The 15,946-nt window shown below is 42.3% G+C and overlaps 1 protein-coding gene across 5 annotated transcripts; it reads left to right on the top strand.

The window, feature by feature from the left end:
* The first annotated feature begins 2,412 nt into the window (after positions 1-2,412).
* Positions 2,413-15,500, top strand: tom1 (target of myb1 membrane trafficking protein). 5 transcript variants are annotated; one of them, XM_083648741.1, is made up of 16 exons: positions 2,413-2,542; positions 3,523-3,607; positions 3,740-3,818; positions 3,944-4,093; positions 4,564-4,698; positions 4,840-4,956; positions 5,277-5,393; positions 6,777-6,913; positions 7,016-7,058; positions 7,149-7,287; positions 7,505-7,562; positions 9,350-9,419; positions 9,904-9,969; positions 10,552-10,614; positions 10,821-10,860; positions 13,089-15,500. In XM_083648741.1, exons 1-16 carry the CDS (start codon positions 2,485-2,487, stop codon positions 13,181-13,183), a joined length of 1,452 nt encoding a protein of 483 aa, XP_083504867.1. In that variant the 5' UTR covers positions 2,413-2,484; the 3' UTR covers positions 13,184-15,500. The 5 variants fall into 5 exon arrangements, with proteins under 5 accessions (XP_083504867.1, XP_083504868.1, XP_083504869.1 ...); XM_083648742.1 differs by having other exon boundaries at positions 6,780-6,913; XM_083648743.1 differs by lacking the exon at positions 9,904-9,969.
* Positions 15,501-15,946: the final 446 nt, after the last annotated feature.

Consider the following 15,946-nt stretch of genomic DNA (forward strand, 5'->3'; position numbering starts at 1 on the left):
TGGCCAATAACATATAATACCTTGTCTTTAACATTTAGAAGTCACATTTTTGGTTATGTGTGGCACGTTATGGACAATAATAATCTGTAGTTAATTATAGTTCAAGCAAGAGTGTTTTGTTTACACTGAGTAAAGCTGGAGTTCATGAGGGGAACATCAGGCATTATTCCCAGACATAGACAGTCTATGTTCCCAGACCTGGTATGATCTGGAATGAAACAGTGCACCCATGTGGCAGAAAGACAATTCGAACATGTAACACAGAAAATGAGATCCTCATCACCTTTCTACAGTCTCCTTTTGCCATACTGATTTATTAGAGAAATCGTGTGATTCTGTCACACAGGCATAGCTACACACTCTTTTCAGTGAGTGCTCTCATTAAAAAAAACATAAATTTACTTCAGGCGGGCATGGTGGTGCAGTGGTAGCGCTGTCGCCTCACAGCTAGAAGGTCCTGGGTTTGATTCCCACCTGGGACGCTGTGAGCTCTGAGTGTGTGCCCGTCCGCATGTCCTCGAGTGCCCACCGCCCGGGTGGGGTCGTCAAAAGGGCCTTTCTGTGTGGAGTTTGCATGTTCTCCCCGTACCCCCTGGGGGTTTCCTTCATATAGGAACCCCTCACCAAAAACATGCAATAACCTGGTCACTGAAGTGGTGCCTCCTCTGGTCGTTCGGGGTGTCTGTTTGGAGGGAGGGGAACTCGTTGGAATAGCGTGATCCTCCCACGTGCTATGTCCTACCAGTGAAGCTTCCCCTGTCAGGTGAAAAGAAGCGGCTGGCTACTGCCCATGTCTCGGAGGAAGCATGGAGCCATCTTCGACTCTCCCCAGATCGACAGAGGGTGGAGCAGCAACCAGGGAAACAAATTAAATTAGCACTAAATTAGCACTAATAAAAATGGGATAAAAGAAAAATATGGAAAAAAAAATCTTCAAACTATAGTCGCCAAAATGGGCCAAAATATATGGATATATGGATATACTGTATCTGTATGTTGTCAACAGCACATCAGTTGAATGTATTCTCTGTCAAAAATGTAACTCAAATTAATGTCATCTGCAGGGACGAATACATTTTTCTGGCAATTTGTTGAAATACATCTCATAATGTATTCTATGTGAAATGTACCCTATGTTTCAGTAGGCAGTAGGGAAAAGAATTGCTGTATTTACTCACAGGTGGATCCGGGGGTGGGGGTGGGGGGGCAGTAGCCTAGTGGTTTGTTTATTAACTGGCCCCTGGCCTCCTATCATTTTGCAAAAGCAGACCCCAGGCAAAGCTAGCTGAGTATCCCAGTATTAGAATGTGCCAGAGGCCACCAAATGTGGGCTTTCAAGGCCAAGCTAGCTACTTTTTGCCACTGACTGGCTATCCTACCCTGACCCTGCCAGATGGAGGCAGTATTGTTTTCACAAGAAGAAACAGAATGTATAAACCCATCCATCTGGCAGCGTCAGGTTATGCTATCCCATATCCTTGTGGAAAGCTTTGCATCATACATGACAGCTTTTCCCATGCTGGCGGGGCCCCATGTTGTGCAATAGCCTACTGTAGGTGCCCTTTTTATTTTTCTGCCCCTACCCTTCCAACAGCCTGCATCCACCACTGTGCTTATTGATTGATTGATTGATTGATTGATTTGCACATATTTAAAAAAAAACAGACACAGACAAAGGAAAAACAATAAAATAAAATAAGTAGAGACAGGAAACCTTATGCAGGGTATCTACCTCAAATAAAACCAGTATTACCTGTAATAATAATATGTACATAGCATATAAACAAAAACAAGAGAAAAGAAAGAAGCAAACACTAAATACCATAGGAAAAGAAAAGTACCAGTAGCCTAAAAGAAAACAAAAGAAAATGCTACATAGCCTATAGCCAACATTTTAATACAATAGCCGAATTATAATAGCAAGAATGATAATAGGCTATATGATTAATAATAAATAACACATTTAGCATAACCATTTACAGTTTACAGTTTCCTTTTGTTATGTAACTAGTGATTTTAGTAAAAAGACAACTTCATATAGGCTAATCTTGAACGTTTTGGAATGTGGAAAATGAGGAAAATGTCCCCTTTATTAAGATCACATGGTCTGATCTGATTTATCATCTCGGTCTTCAAAAAAAATCGGACTTCATACTATGAAGACAGATTTTTTTGTCATTATCTGTTCAGGCTACTATGAAGTTCATAGTAACAGATAAATTCATGGCATTCTCTGCAGATTAAACTCATTTGAAAGTAAACGGAATAAATAATCGTGGGATTTTGCAGTAGCATATAATCCCAGATAATTATGGATGAGAATGAGCACTTTCCCTTTAATACATGACGTAATGCAGTGGTGGTGCTCCACTTCGCTGTCTGTGAGCTGAGCTGTCTGAAGACGAAGCCGCAGCAGAGGAAGAAGCGGGGCTGTTGTCGGGACAGACACCGGGACGTCGGTGCTGCCCGGGCCGTCAGGACATCATGATGATGGAGTTTTTAACGGGGAATCCGTTCAGCACGCCGGTTGGACACCAAATAGGTAAAAACGAATAACGTTGCATCGTCATACACTGAAGGTAGCCTAATTTGCATTCAGCGGTTAACTGCACTAATCCTCTCTCCCGTTATCCATGTGTATAATAAAGCGTTTTGTTTATGAACGGATCGATGGTCGCAGATGATCGAAGAAATGGTCCAAGTTATATTATTGATCAAGCTTTGACGGTCACGGTGCAGCAAATGTGTATTGCTTGATTGGCGCGTCCACTGCACAATGATAACAGGGAGGCGGGATTAAGATGCGCCGAGCCTCACGTTGATTGGTTGTGATGTTTTTCTATTTAAGATGGGAGGGACGAGCAGCTAGCTACAGGCATCCTCCCTGACCTAAATTTGATGTAGCCTAGCTCGGCTCTAGGCTAAACACAACACACCCCCTATGAAGTGCTTTAGAGCAGAGGTTTTCAAAGTCTGAGACTGTGGGTCTCCCTCCAGACAAAGCTTGGAAAAAGGCGCCCCCCTCGCTCAATTCCTGGAGGCCTGTTGGATCATGATTATGTTATTTGGTCCCATAGGCACTCATCAATTGAGCCAAGATAGCCTGATATTGCTGTTTGTGTCTTTCTGATGGCATAACTAATGTAATATTTTCACTTCCATTGACTGAGCCTCTCCTGAAACTGCTTGGATCCCCCTAGGGGAGGCCCGCTTCCCACTTTGAGAACCCCTGCTTTAGAGAAAATAACAGAGTTAGCTTCAATGATCGATTTACATGAATGAAGGAATCAGCCACTTAGCCTGTCGGCTTTTTCCCCATGTAAGAAAAGCTGTTTTGATACTGGAATGTTAAAAGATGGCTGTTCATTTAATTTGTGTGTAGCAGTAATGAATGAGAAAATGACAGGTTATGTGATTATCATAAAGCCAAATTATATGATATATTTTGTGTGTGTATTTGTTACACCCATTCACTCAAGTCATCATTTGTCATTCGTTTTGTTCTATACACCTTTTCCTCAGAGCGTGCCACCACCTCCAGCCTGCCGTCAGAAGACTGGGCCCTGAACATGGAAATCTGCGACACGGTCAACAGCACAGAGGAAGGGTGCGTGTTATCTGCAGGCCGGCATCAGGAACCAGCCAATTGGCTACATTCCTTTTCTGCACCGCTGATTTGGCGTTTAACATTCCTCTGATTTGTAACACTGACAATGTTTAACATTTGTCTGATCTGCAGACCGAGAGACGCGGTCCGAGCGATCAAGAAAAGGATCGGGGGGAACAAGAACTTCAGGGAGGTCATGCTGGCGCTGACGGTGAGTCTCGTTCCCACTCTGCCTCTCTCTGTGTGTGTATATGAAGTGAAAACCTAAGCCTCCTGCCCCAGCTATAATCCATGTCACTCAGGGTCTCTGCTTTCTCTGACCCTCCGTGTCATTAGGTACTGGAGGCCTGTGTGAAGAACTGTGGCTACCGCTTCCACATGCTGGTGTCCACCCGGGATTTTATCGAAGGGGTTCTGCTCCGGGCAATCATACCAAGGAACAACCCTCCTTTGATCCTGCATGACAGAGTGCTCAGCATCGTACAGGTGAGGCTGAGGGTGCTTTCTCACTGGGAACGATTGCTTTCGTTCCGTTCTGTTCCGCGCCCGGGCACGATTACCCCACCTCCCCTCTCCCCCGCTGGTCAGCTTTCACATTACAACATTACAACGTAATGGTTGGCTTTCACATTCGCAAAAGTGTTCTGTGCCCAGGCACGCCAAAGCGTTCCCCAGACCACCTTTTCAAGTGGATCCTGTCACGGATCCCCGTTGTGCGCCCGGGCGCGGAACGGAACGCAACGCAACGCAACGTTCACACTCATCAAACGTTCCGAAACTGGGGACAAGTGTGCTCGGCAACGGTACCAGTGTGAAAGCACCCTGAGGCTGCAACAAATAACCATGCAAGAATCATTTTCTTATGCCATAGATCATGCGTATAGCCTATGTGCATTCAAGCACAATTGGAGTCTTGTAAACAGTCTCCCATGGTAATTTGTGCTCTGCTTTTCAAGGCGTGGGCCGACGCATTCCGCAGCTCGCCTGATCTGACGGGTGTGGTGTCTGTGTACGAAGACCTGCGAAGGAAAGGGCTGGAGTTCCCCATGACCGAGCTGGACGCCTACTCACCCATCTACAACCCAGACAGGGTACTAGTACGGACCGGTGCACTCGCTTTACTGCAGATAGCCGGGGCGCGGTCAAGTTTCCTGCTGCTGTTTTACTGCTCTTTTGCTTTCGTGTCACTCTGCTGCCTTTCATTCTTCTCATGCCTATGCCTTGCTTACTAGAGATTGCCTGGGAACGGGCCTGTTGTCACTCTGCCTGCTGCACCAAAAGCTCACAAACCTCCCCCCTCTGAGCCCAAACCAAACCACGAGGGACACATTATCTTCACCCCCCAGCAGGTGATGGGACAAGGTTTTATATTCGAGTTTGAAAAGCCTGGTGCGTCTGAGGCTGTATGAATTGTATTCCAGTTTGTCACTGACAGCTGTCTTTTGCACGTTGGCTGGAATTCTCTGTCAAATGTCAGTAGAAAAGCTTGTTTTCCTGTGTGTCTCTGTGTTACTTCCTGTGTGTCTCTGTGTTACTTCCTGTGTGTCTCTGTGTTACTTCCTATGTTTCTCTGTGTTACTTGGTTAATTTTCGTTTATCCAGCAGTTGAATCTACATTTGCCTCTGCAAAAGACTTCAGGCTATTTAGTAAACGCTGTTGACATTCCAGGTGAAGGAGCTGAAGAGCGACCTGGGAGTTGTGCAAAGCAACCTGATGGTTATGTCAGACATGATGAGCCAGCTGGATCCAGTCACAGCCACACCCGCAGACATGGAACTGCTGCAGGTAGACAACAAAACAAGATTAAGCAGTCAGAGGTTTACTGTCCAACTCTGAGCTCTTTCTGTTTCCTCCTTCCCTTTCAAGACAACAAAACAATCATGTTTTGTTGCTCCGGCCCACTGTGTCTCTAGACCAGGGGTTCCAAAACTTAAGGATGCCACGGCCCACTTTGAAATCTGAAAATCTTCCGGGGCCCACCCAACCCTTTAATCACAACTCTGATCAACACACGAGACTAAGATGATGTATTTCCCAATATATTTTTTATATTACCGGTATATATTTTTTATTTCATTAACAGAGCATGTGAACTTGGGCATAAGGGAAATTAATAATCCATCCACATGCAAAAACATTTCGGCAAAATACCCAATAGCACATTGTCAACACGTTCTCCCCCCTTACCCATCAATTTGCATGCATAACACATGTTGAGACAAAATGTGAGGATCAACAACAGAAGAAATCAATCCACAAGCTGTGGAAAAATGTGAAAGATGCTACCTTATCTGTAAAGGGGAGACTTGTGGGTACCCAATGAACCAATTTTCATTCAGATAAATTGAGCTGAAATAGTTTTCCCTCGCCCAAATGTAACCTATGTTTGGAGCATTATTTAGCCCCCTTCCCGACAAGCTAGCATATTATCATTAGTGCCAATGGATGCCTTAGGTCTTCTAGTTTCTTCTGATAACAGACTCTTCACTGTAGCTTTAAAAATAACACAAAAATTGTGAGTGTGTTGGCAGACCACTCGCGGCCCACCTGCAGTACCTCCACGGCCCACAGTTTGGGAATCACTGCTCTAGAGTGTCTCTAGTTGGTGTCTCAGAGGTTAGATTGTTGACTCTCTGCCACAGTAGAGGGTGTGGTGCGTGAAAACCATGACCATAGAGCAGTGTTGTAGTCAAGTCACTATATCTCAAGTAAGAGTCGAGTCTCAAGTCCCCAGTGTTCGAGTCTGAGTCGCCAAAAGAAGAGTCTGACTGGAGTCCCCATTGCCCGAGTCTGAGTCCAGAGTTCTGAACATGAGTGTGAATCCACATGTAGGTGGAAAACTTGTGCCTGCCCTTGTAAGAAATCTCACTGTATTATATTGGCCAAATTATTAGGACATATTACAAAGAAAAGAAAGAAAAAAAACTGTCTGTATTAATTAACAAGACCGAGTCCTCATCTCCAACTTCCGGGTCTGAATACATGAATGCTCAAGTCCAAAGTCCGAGTTACACGTCCTGAAAATGTGTCCAGGACTCTGACTCGACTACAACACTGCCATAGAGTCAGTATTTATTTCTAAATGTCATTTTGAGTAACACTGTCTTACCCTTGCTGATCTTGAACGTTACCTCTGCCCCCCTCTGCTCTTCTGTCCGATTGCGTCAGCAGCAGATGTACGCAGCATGCAAGGAAATGCAGGACAGGCTCGTGAAGGCGGTCCGCAGACTCAGTGAAGAGAAGCTGATTGAAGAGTTATTGGCTACCAACGATGAGATGAACACCACCTTCAATCGTTACCAGAGGTATTACTCCATAACAACAAGACGAGAGAAAGATCCATATCTCAGCAGATTGTACTTGGTGTTCTCCATTGTGTGAAGCCATATTTTCTCTGTTGTTTACAGGTTTGAAAGACAAATGTCAAATGGCCAAATCACAACACCGAAGGTAAGGAACATGCTCATAATGGATCATGCATTGGCTGTTAGCTTTAATTCACAGGTCGACACTGATGTAATTACCTGTAATGTCTCTCAGAGCTCTTCATACGTCAACCTAGCTGACCTCAATCTTGCAACCAAGTCTCTCAACCAGTCAGGAGTTGCAGCAGTTCCCATCAACAGCTATCTCAGCCAATCAGCAGCTGACACTGTGTCCAGTCAGATGGAAAGGCTCAGTATGTACTCAGTGTATTTCTCTGATATATCTCACAGTGTCAGAAGTGTATGTGTGGGAGTGTGTATTATGTAATTACCTGTGTAATAGCTTGCATGCGTACGTATGTATGCAAGGTGGTATGTTTATGTGTGCCTATAGTTGAACTAGTTTAGCATACCATGTACTTTATACAATTCACTTTCTATTATTTAATTGTTACTGTTGTTCTTCTATAGGTACACATGAAGCAGAAGACTTGGACACATATTCACAGAAAAGGAACATCTCACAGTGGTACAGAAATACCATCATCATCATAGCTTTTTACAGCTTTAAAGAGGTACAGAGAAAATGCATGAGAAACGTTTTTGGCATGAAGAGGAAGGTAGAGCGTGCACATCTACTCACAAGGCAGGTGCCGGACAGATAGAAACAAAACTAGAAAGAATAAATAAAGTCCACACCCTGCTGCAGTGTGTGGAGTTGATTTCTTCTTAAAAGTTTTTGGCTGCCCCTAAATTAATCCTGTGTCAATCTCGCGTAGGTAGAAAACTAACTGAAGTCTGGAGAACTTCTTCAGAAAATGTTGGATAAGGAGACCTTGTGAAGCCAGAGGCAGCCGTTTTGTTTGGCTCTCCTTTTTTTAAGTTTAGCTACAGTAATGATTAAGAAAAACGGACGACAACGAACTTAAAACTCTCTGCTCTCGACGTCAAATTGAAAGTTTGATTTATCTGTGATGCTTTACATGGGAAAGAGAAATCTCTAGTTTTAGTAGTCTTTTCCTCTCACATCTCACATCTAAAGGCCAAAGGGACTGACCCTGCATATTATGCTGGTTGAAGTTCAGAGGAAGATTTTGGTTGGTTTGAAGCATGGCGACAGCCCACAACGTCTTCACCCTTTTCTGCTCTGCTTGAATTTGTCCAGACTTCTCGTAGTTTGAGGTGGAGATGTGGCTACGTGAGCTCAATGCTGAGGAAATAACAAAGCAAGTGCAGTGGCCATTGATGAACAGGCTGGCATGGGCTACTTGTGGCCATGCCAACCAGTGCTGCAGTGCAGACACTCAGCTCTTTCCCTGGCAAGCTTTTGGAATGTCATTCTCAGTCTTCCTGAGATGCTGGTCCTCGTTTGGGAACATTTAATTCCAACTAATTCTTAACCATTTGTTCCAATTCCTTTAACATATGTGCCAGTCTTTCAATATATATTAACTTCAAGATTCAAGATCATTTTAATGGCCATAGTGAGTGATCATATTACAAATGAGGAATGTGTCTTTGTGCAGTATGTAGCACAGCGATCACAACAGTAGCAGAAGATGGAGCAAAAATAAAACAATCTAAAATTATAAATGATCAAGTGCAAAGTAAAAGTCCTTTAAAGTGATATAGGGGAGGGTATGAACATGTCAGTGGGATAATGTCCAAATAAATGTCCATGCAAAATGGGGGGTGGGCTAGGATAGTGTCCATGGGATAATGTCCATGTAAAATGTTCATGTAAGATGTCAAGTAAAAGTCCTTGTCCATGGGGAAAACCCCAGTCGTTCCAGAGCCGGTTTGCTCAGAGGGCATCTGACTTACATGGCAGTTAATAACATGAACCATTAGCTTACATGGCAGTTAATAACATGAACCATTAGCAGTTAATAGCATGAACCATTAGCTTACATAGCAGATGACAGATAATAACATGAACCATTAGCTTACATAGCAGTTAATAACATGAACCATTAGCTTACCTAGCAGTTAATAACGTGAACTATTAGCTTACATAGCAGTTAATAACATGAACCATTAGCTTACATAGCGGATGACAGATAATAACATGAACCATTAGCTTACATAGCAGTTAATAACATGAACCATTAGCTTACATAGCAGTTAATAACGTGCACTATTAGCTTACATAGCAGTTAATAACATGAACCATTAGCTTACATAGCAGATAATAACATGAATCATTAGCTTACATGGCAGTTAATAACATGAACCATTAGCTTACATGGCAGTTAATAACATGAACCATTAGCTTGCATGGCAGTTAATAACCAAGGAACAAACCTTATGTTTCAGTGAGCAGAGTGGAGTTGCTGTGGATGGCCTGGCTCAAGCTCCGAACACCAGGCTACAAAATGCTGGAACGGTCAGTAAAGATACCATGTTGTTCAAGTTTAGAGGATACAGATGTTGTTACAAGCCACCAAGTATTGAAATAACTTGTTTGCGTTATGAAATGAACATTTTGAAATGAAAGCAATAGACTCCGGTCAATCCTGAGATTTTGTGTGCTATTAAATAACAGGCTGACTGTATAGATATTCATTGTGTTTTATGACCTCTGTTGGAGCGGAGAGTGGAGAGAGTTCACAGACAGGGGGCAGCACTGCTCCCATTAAGTTAGATCGCTGGTTCCTCGTGGCCTGTGTGGATGAATTTCTGTAGGTAGGCTATGGTGTGTTATGTGTTTGTCCTTCATTTTCTAACTGTTTGTGGTGCTTAAAATGAGTGTGTGTGTGTGTGTGTGTGTGCGTGTGTGTGTGTGTGCGTATGTGTGTGTGTGTGTATGCGTGTGTGCATGTATGCGCATGCGTGCGTGCGTGTGTGTGTGTGTGTGTGCGTGCGTGAAGGATGACAGCCCAGCCTCCACTCGCAGCTCCTCACCACATTTAGACTGGATGGTAAAAAAGGGAATGGTGGGTCTAGTGCAGAAACTGGCTGTGCCAAAATGTGTGCTGGTTTTATATTGGTACATTTTTCTACTCTGTCTGCGTCTTGCTTTTATCCTGAGTCTGTCTTTTGCTTTTGCTGTGGTCTGGATACTATAGTGTGTGTTTGTGTTGCTGTGGTCTGGATAGTGTGTGTTTGTGTTGCTGTGGTCTGGATAGTGTGTGTTTGTTTGTGTAGAGAGAGGCAACATTTTTGTGGGGTTTGGTGGATGAAGCATAGAGTTAAAACACAATGGGCTGCATGCTGTTTGATATACTAAACAGAATAACCGTTTACATTACAGCTTTCGTTATATGTTCAGTTGCTGACAATGGTTTTGTCTGGTTTGCGTTGTCCTGCTGATTCTCTCCATTGTTGTTGTGCCTTCAGTTCCTGCAGTGAGACAAACCCTTCGTTACTCACTTTGCTCACAGACATGTGGATCCATTTCTTTGTCTGCTCTTTGGTGGTCCTTCTTTGTTGGTGGTTTGGAACTGTTGTGATAGTTTACCAGTGGTCCACATTGAACTTTGTGTGGTACTTACAGTAGTTTGCTCTTTCTCTCTTAGGTTCCTGTCAGCCAGTCTAGTATAATGGATGATATTGAGAAATGGCTGGCCATGGAGGATGAGGTGAGTGTCTGCTTTACTCCATTTACTCATACGCAGCATTTAGCATTTAGTTTTGTTGCATGTACAAGATGTCTGTGCCTTAACCCAGGCTAGTCCTCGTGTTATATGTTACACTCATAAAAGTCTGTGTATCCTTTTTTATTTTTAAATGGTCAAGTTGTGTATGTGAAAAACAATAAAATATGGCCTTTCTATTTGCGAAACAGAACGATGATTTTGATGATTCTGATGGTGTGACCAGTGAAGGTGAGATTCTTTCTAATCTGTTTCCTTTTTCATTTCGTAACTTTTTTTTTTTTTAATCTTTCATTCTCATGTTTGGTGTTATAGTTACTATATATACATATACTTACTGCACCTGCAGGGTGCAGTATAACACCAGTATAACAGGAGTTGTCCAAAACCTACAGTCGGTGTATCGTTTTGTATAATGCCAGATTACATGCCACCACACTTACATTCTGTATATTACATATTACTGTATAGACCACTTTCGTGTTTGCGAACAGCGATTACGTATTTTCATGGGCAGAGCCGAACTGATGGCAGAAAGTGAACCGTACTCAATTCGGGGATGGTCTAGGATCCAAATAAATGACCAAAGTTGCAGTGCCGGACATCGTCGTATACCCAGTGGGAAAGCTCAGTGTCTATACGACGGAGCCGCGGCACAAGACTTATTTTTTTTACCTTACAGGAAGCTCTACAGCTTGTCTCCTACTTGCAGAGAGTATTGAAGGCAAGAGTTGATTTGTATTTGACGACTGCGCTGCTGCCATTTTGGCCTGATAAAAGCCTCAATGGCCAATGGGTCAACAGCACAAAAACATGACAGCCAATCAGAGGTGTCTTCTTCATGCCAAAATGGCGGATTTGCTGTGCGCCGATGTTGCAATGGAACACCCTATTAGCTTTCTGTTCTTATCGAAGTTTCCTGCCACCATGCAACTGCATTGACGTAAACCTGTGACGTCCACTCCAAATTGGTCTATACTGTATATATGATTCACGTTTTCATATAATGCATATTGCTGTAAAATCACATACTCATGTCTTCACATGTCCACCCACCATTGTTATATTCTGCATATTAGTGGTATTTTCATAAAGGCCCCAATATTTTCATGGTTCCACAATTTCATACTGTGTGTTGTTAATACATAGATTTTTCTATATCTATATTAATGGTATGTATATGTTTATATAGAGTACATAGCATGTATTCATATTGTAGTCATAAATATGACTGATAGAAACATATAAACTGTAAGTAACTGCAGTAACATCTGTAATTCATTCATTCCCTTATTTCCAACCAATGCAGTCTACTTAAGATCAACAGGTTTTTATTATTTTATTCTTTATTTTTCACATTTTTTATTTCATATTTCATATTGTGTGCTTCTATTCTATTTTTCTTTCCCCTGCTTAATCCTATTAATCTTGCTGCGTCTGAGTGTTAATATTGCTGCTCAATACAGAGACAGTTTATTAACCTGTATTGAGTGAAGGATTGCTTGAAGTGTTTAATTGTAATTGCTTATAGCTGATCTTTGTATTGTTCTGAGGGAACATTTAACAAGTCCTATACTGGCTGTGGGGCCTGCCTATGCGGCGGGGTAAAACCACCGGAAATAATCTATTCTCCTTCTAAATTGATTGGTCAATTACACCCTTTTCTCCCCAATTGTACTTTGCCAATCCCCTCCGCTGTCCCGGTCGTTGCTCCACCCCCTCTGCCGATCTGGGGAGAGTTGTCGACTAGCACATGCTTCCTCTGATACATCCTTCCTCTGACAGCGAGGGCTTTCACCGACCAGATGTAGCACGTGGGAGGATCACGCTATTCCCCCCAGAGAAAGGAACATTTCCTTTCTTTAATTTTAGTCTTTTTTTGGTCCAGCGCGTTTTTTTTTAAGAATTCCGGAGATGTGTGTATTCCACTTTTCCTCCTCTAGAGGTGTAAAAATATCTAAATTTTCTTTTCTTTTATCCTTTTAATATGCCTTTTGCTTTTACACAAATTTGATCTTTTTCACTTTGTAATCTTTTTATTTCTCTATGCTCTTTTCTTTTATCTATTTCACTAATATCACTTTGAATTGCCTCTGTGTATGAAATGTGCCATAACACTTTACATTAAGGGTGCATTAATTAACCATTAGTTAATGCTTAATGAGCATTAACTAACCCTTAGTTAATGCTTATTGACCAAACCTAGTTAACCCTAACCCTACCATTAACTAACCATAAACTAACCATTAACTATTAAATAATGTATAAATGAATACAGTTAACATGAATGAATGATTACTATACACACTATTGGATTACTAGACACCTTATTGGAAAGTGTTACCCAATGTGCTATACAAATAAACTTGCCTTGCCTTTCCTTGCCTGCTGCAAACTATTTTCCTCACAGGTATCAATAAAGTAGCATCTCCTCTAACCGTGCTTCTCCTCCTCTGCAGAGTTTGACAGGTTTTTGGCAGCCAGAGCAAAAGCAGCAGAGCGGCTGCCGTCCCTGAGCGCCTCCTCGCGGGACGCCAACCACTCCGACTCTTAGGCCACACGCCTGTCAGACTCACAATACTAATGAAGATCCTTCTCCATGGACTGAGAGAAGGAACGTCTCATTGCTGAATGGATGAATGACATGCAGCCAGACAGTAACGTGGAAATGACAAGTGCACTGCTGTTTATTATGGGCCAAGCTTCTTTTTTAACTTGTAAAATATTGTTACTTGATGAAGCACAGGGGCTACTATGAGGACTTATCCATGTGTGGAATGCAAATATTTGCACATTTTTTTTATGGTTTCAGTCCTGCTGTTAAAGAAGATAAAGAGGAGGAATATTGTTACAGAAACGATTGCAACATGTACTCTGATAAATGTCAAACATCATGGTGGGTCCAGGAGGCAAACTCAGGCTTTTACAGAGGAAGCCACTGAAGTGATACTGAAAGCTGTAGTTCTTTGAATGGCCACTTGAGGCTGGCTCCAAAATAGAGTGAGAAGAGTCAAAAGAGAGTTCCCCATTCACCCCAGGTTAAAATGCCCATCTCTAAATGTTAGCGAGATCCGGTTGGGCGCTTGGGGCCCGGAGCGTACTGGATGTTGCAAGGGGATTTCTGGACTCCCCGCAGATACGTTTGGAGAACCAACCGTCTGTGGTTCATTGCTTCTAGCTTGCATTGTCTCAGGCGTGCTCATTACAGCACGTGGGAGGTCCTGCAAACCCATAACCCATCGGTAGCTGCTCTTGCGTCTTGCGAGTCATGGCTTGTACTTGTACTGCATGACATCACTGCTGATGTCATAACATCGACAGCTCTGATGATGTCATACTGCCGTCTGGATGGTTATGACATCATACATCATCGGTCATCATTGAAATGTCACATCTGATGATGTCAGTGCTCCCATTGTGATGTCATCAGTGATGATGTCAGCGTCCGCTGCCGCGGTTTCCATTGTGATGACATCGGTGATGATGTCATCACTCTCGAAATTGGGTGTCCCGTTGCGAATAAGCGAGGGAACCTTTCTAACACTAAAACAGGAATAACCATGTTTACAGCCTGGTTCAAAACACGGTTTTGGTCTATATAGAGCTTGCAGAGTTGACGTCACGCATTGTTCTCTCGCATTATTCTATTCAACAAACATGTCGTGCCTCCCACTGTTCTCAGCATTGGGTATTCAACAAACATGGTGCAACTCTACACGTTCTATAGCTAATTTCAACTTTCATGACAACTGTACGTGGGGTGAATTTTCATATAACTCACCTATACCAAACCTATACCTCTTCGAAATATGGTTGTGTATTCAAGATAATAGAAGGTGATGCGAAACTGGCAGTAAAAAGGGTCAAGAATATTAATTTACCGGTATTCACAAATTTGCTGTCCTCACGATTTATAGATGAGGCTTATTTAATAAGCCTTATCGGTAACACTTTATAATAACGTTCAGTTGTAAGTAATTTATAAGCTATTAGTTAATGATTTTTTCATTTACTAATGATTTGCTCATCATTTGTTCATGATTAACAAATTTGTATAAAATAGAGACAGGTTGGAATATAAAAACTTTGAATGAATTACAACTTAATCATCTACAAATGTATATTAATGTTTTGTAAATTATTAGTTCATCATTAACTAATAGCTTACTACTGGACGTTATTATAAAGTGTTAGCCTTATCTATAAATCGTGAGTGCACAAAGTCAACTGTTTGGTTAATATTCTTTTTTGGAGATCCTTTGTTGATTTTTTGGGGAAGAGGGTTTACTCTGAACAGATTTGAGAACTGAACTAAATTGAAGAAACTGAATATCTAACTTGTTGTTTATTGTTTTCATTGTACCTCCAATACACTGGATATTGTGTTTGCATTCTCACTCTGATTGCTTGTTTAGTACATTCTGCTTGGTGGTTCAGATTTATGCTATGTGGGTTCATGGCAGAGTGTAAAAAGTCTTAAACATTTAAAATGGTATGGCTAAATTCTGGCTAGCACCCCAAAAACCTACAATCAACAACTACTATAGAAGAAATAATATGATTACTGTTTGTTTGTTTGTTTGTTAACTAGCTCCTGGCCTCCTGTCATTTTACAAAAGGGGCCCCCGGGCAAAACAAGTTGACTAGAGTAGAATGTAACAGAAATGGGAGAGTTCCACACTCTGCAGCAGAGAGATGTAGCCTACTGTACTGTCTGCACCTGTATCACCACAGTGTGGTGGCAAAATTGATCTACAAGTAGCCTACAAGAAAGTGGTATTTATTCTGTATCTGCAATCCGTTTTTGTAATTACAGTTTCTTTTTCTACAAGTAGCCCTGCAGCAATTAAAATGGACATTGGTAGACATCATTAAGTTTGTTTTTTCAATACATTCAGGCAGTGTCTCCTCATAGTCGTCATAGTGGTCAATGGGTCAGCGTGGAGGGGCCACGCACACACACACACACACGTTACCGGAAGTAAAGTGAGCGAGTATATGCAGGCTACCCCTCTCTCCTCTCTGTTGGAGGCAGACAGTGTGCTGAAATAAATCTTGGTGACAGATTTGTCTTCTTGAAAACAGGAAAAACCTTGTCAGGCTACAGACGCCTTGGCTCCTTGGCTCAGTTTGCAAATGCTCCCACCTACTGTCTCTGGAGCAGTGCTACTCGAGAATGGATTTTTTTTATTGTGGCCCTTGCAAAGATCCCCCCCCCCAACGTGGCTCCTGAGTAGGGCAAGATTGCATACCAGTGGGCGTGGCTTTTGAATGACGTATTATGCGCGGGATACACTGCATGCCACCAAGAAGGAGA

This window comes from Poromitra crassiceps (genome assembly GCF_964638095.1).
Source record: "Poromitra crassiceps genome assembly, chromosome: 13".
Taxonomy (NCBI): Eukaryota; Metazoa; Chordata; class Actinopteri; order Beryciformes; family Melamphaidae; genus Poromitra; species Poromitra crassiceps.

Bases quoted from the DNA above. Each gene is read 5' to 3' on its own strand.
- tom1 (XM_083648741.1), top strand. From the start codon at position 2,485: ATGATGATGGAGTTTTTAACGGGGAATCCGTTCAGCACGCCGGTTGGA. The intron at 4,094-4,563 runs GTGAGGCTGAGG...CTGCTTTTCAAG, and splicing joins GAGTGCTCAGCATCGTACAG to GCGTGGGCCGACGCATTCCG. The intron at 7,563-9,349 runs GTACAGAAATAC...CTTATGTTTCAG, and splicing joins AAAAGGAACATCTCACAGTG to TGAGCAGAGTGGAGTTGCTG.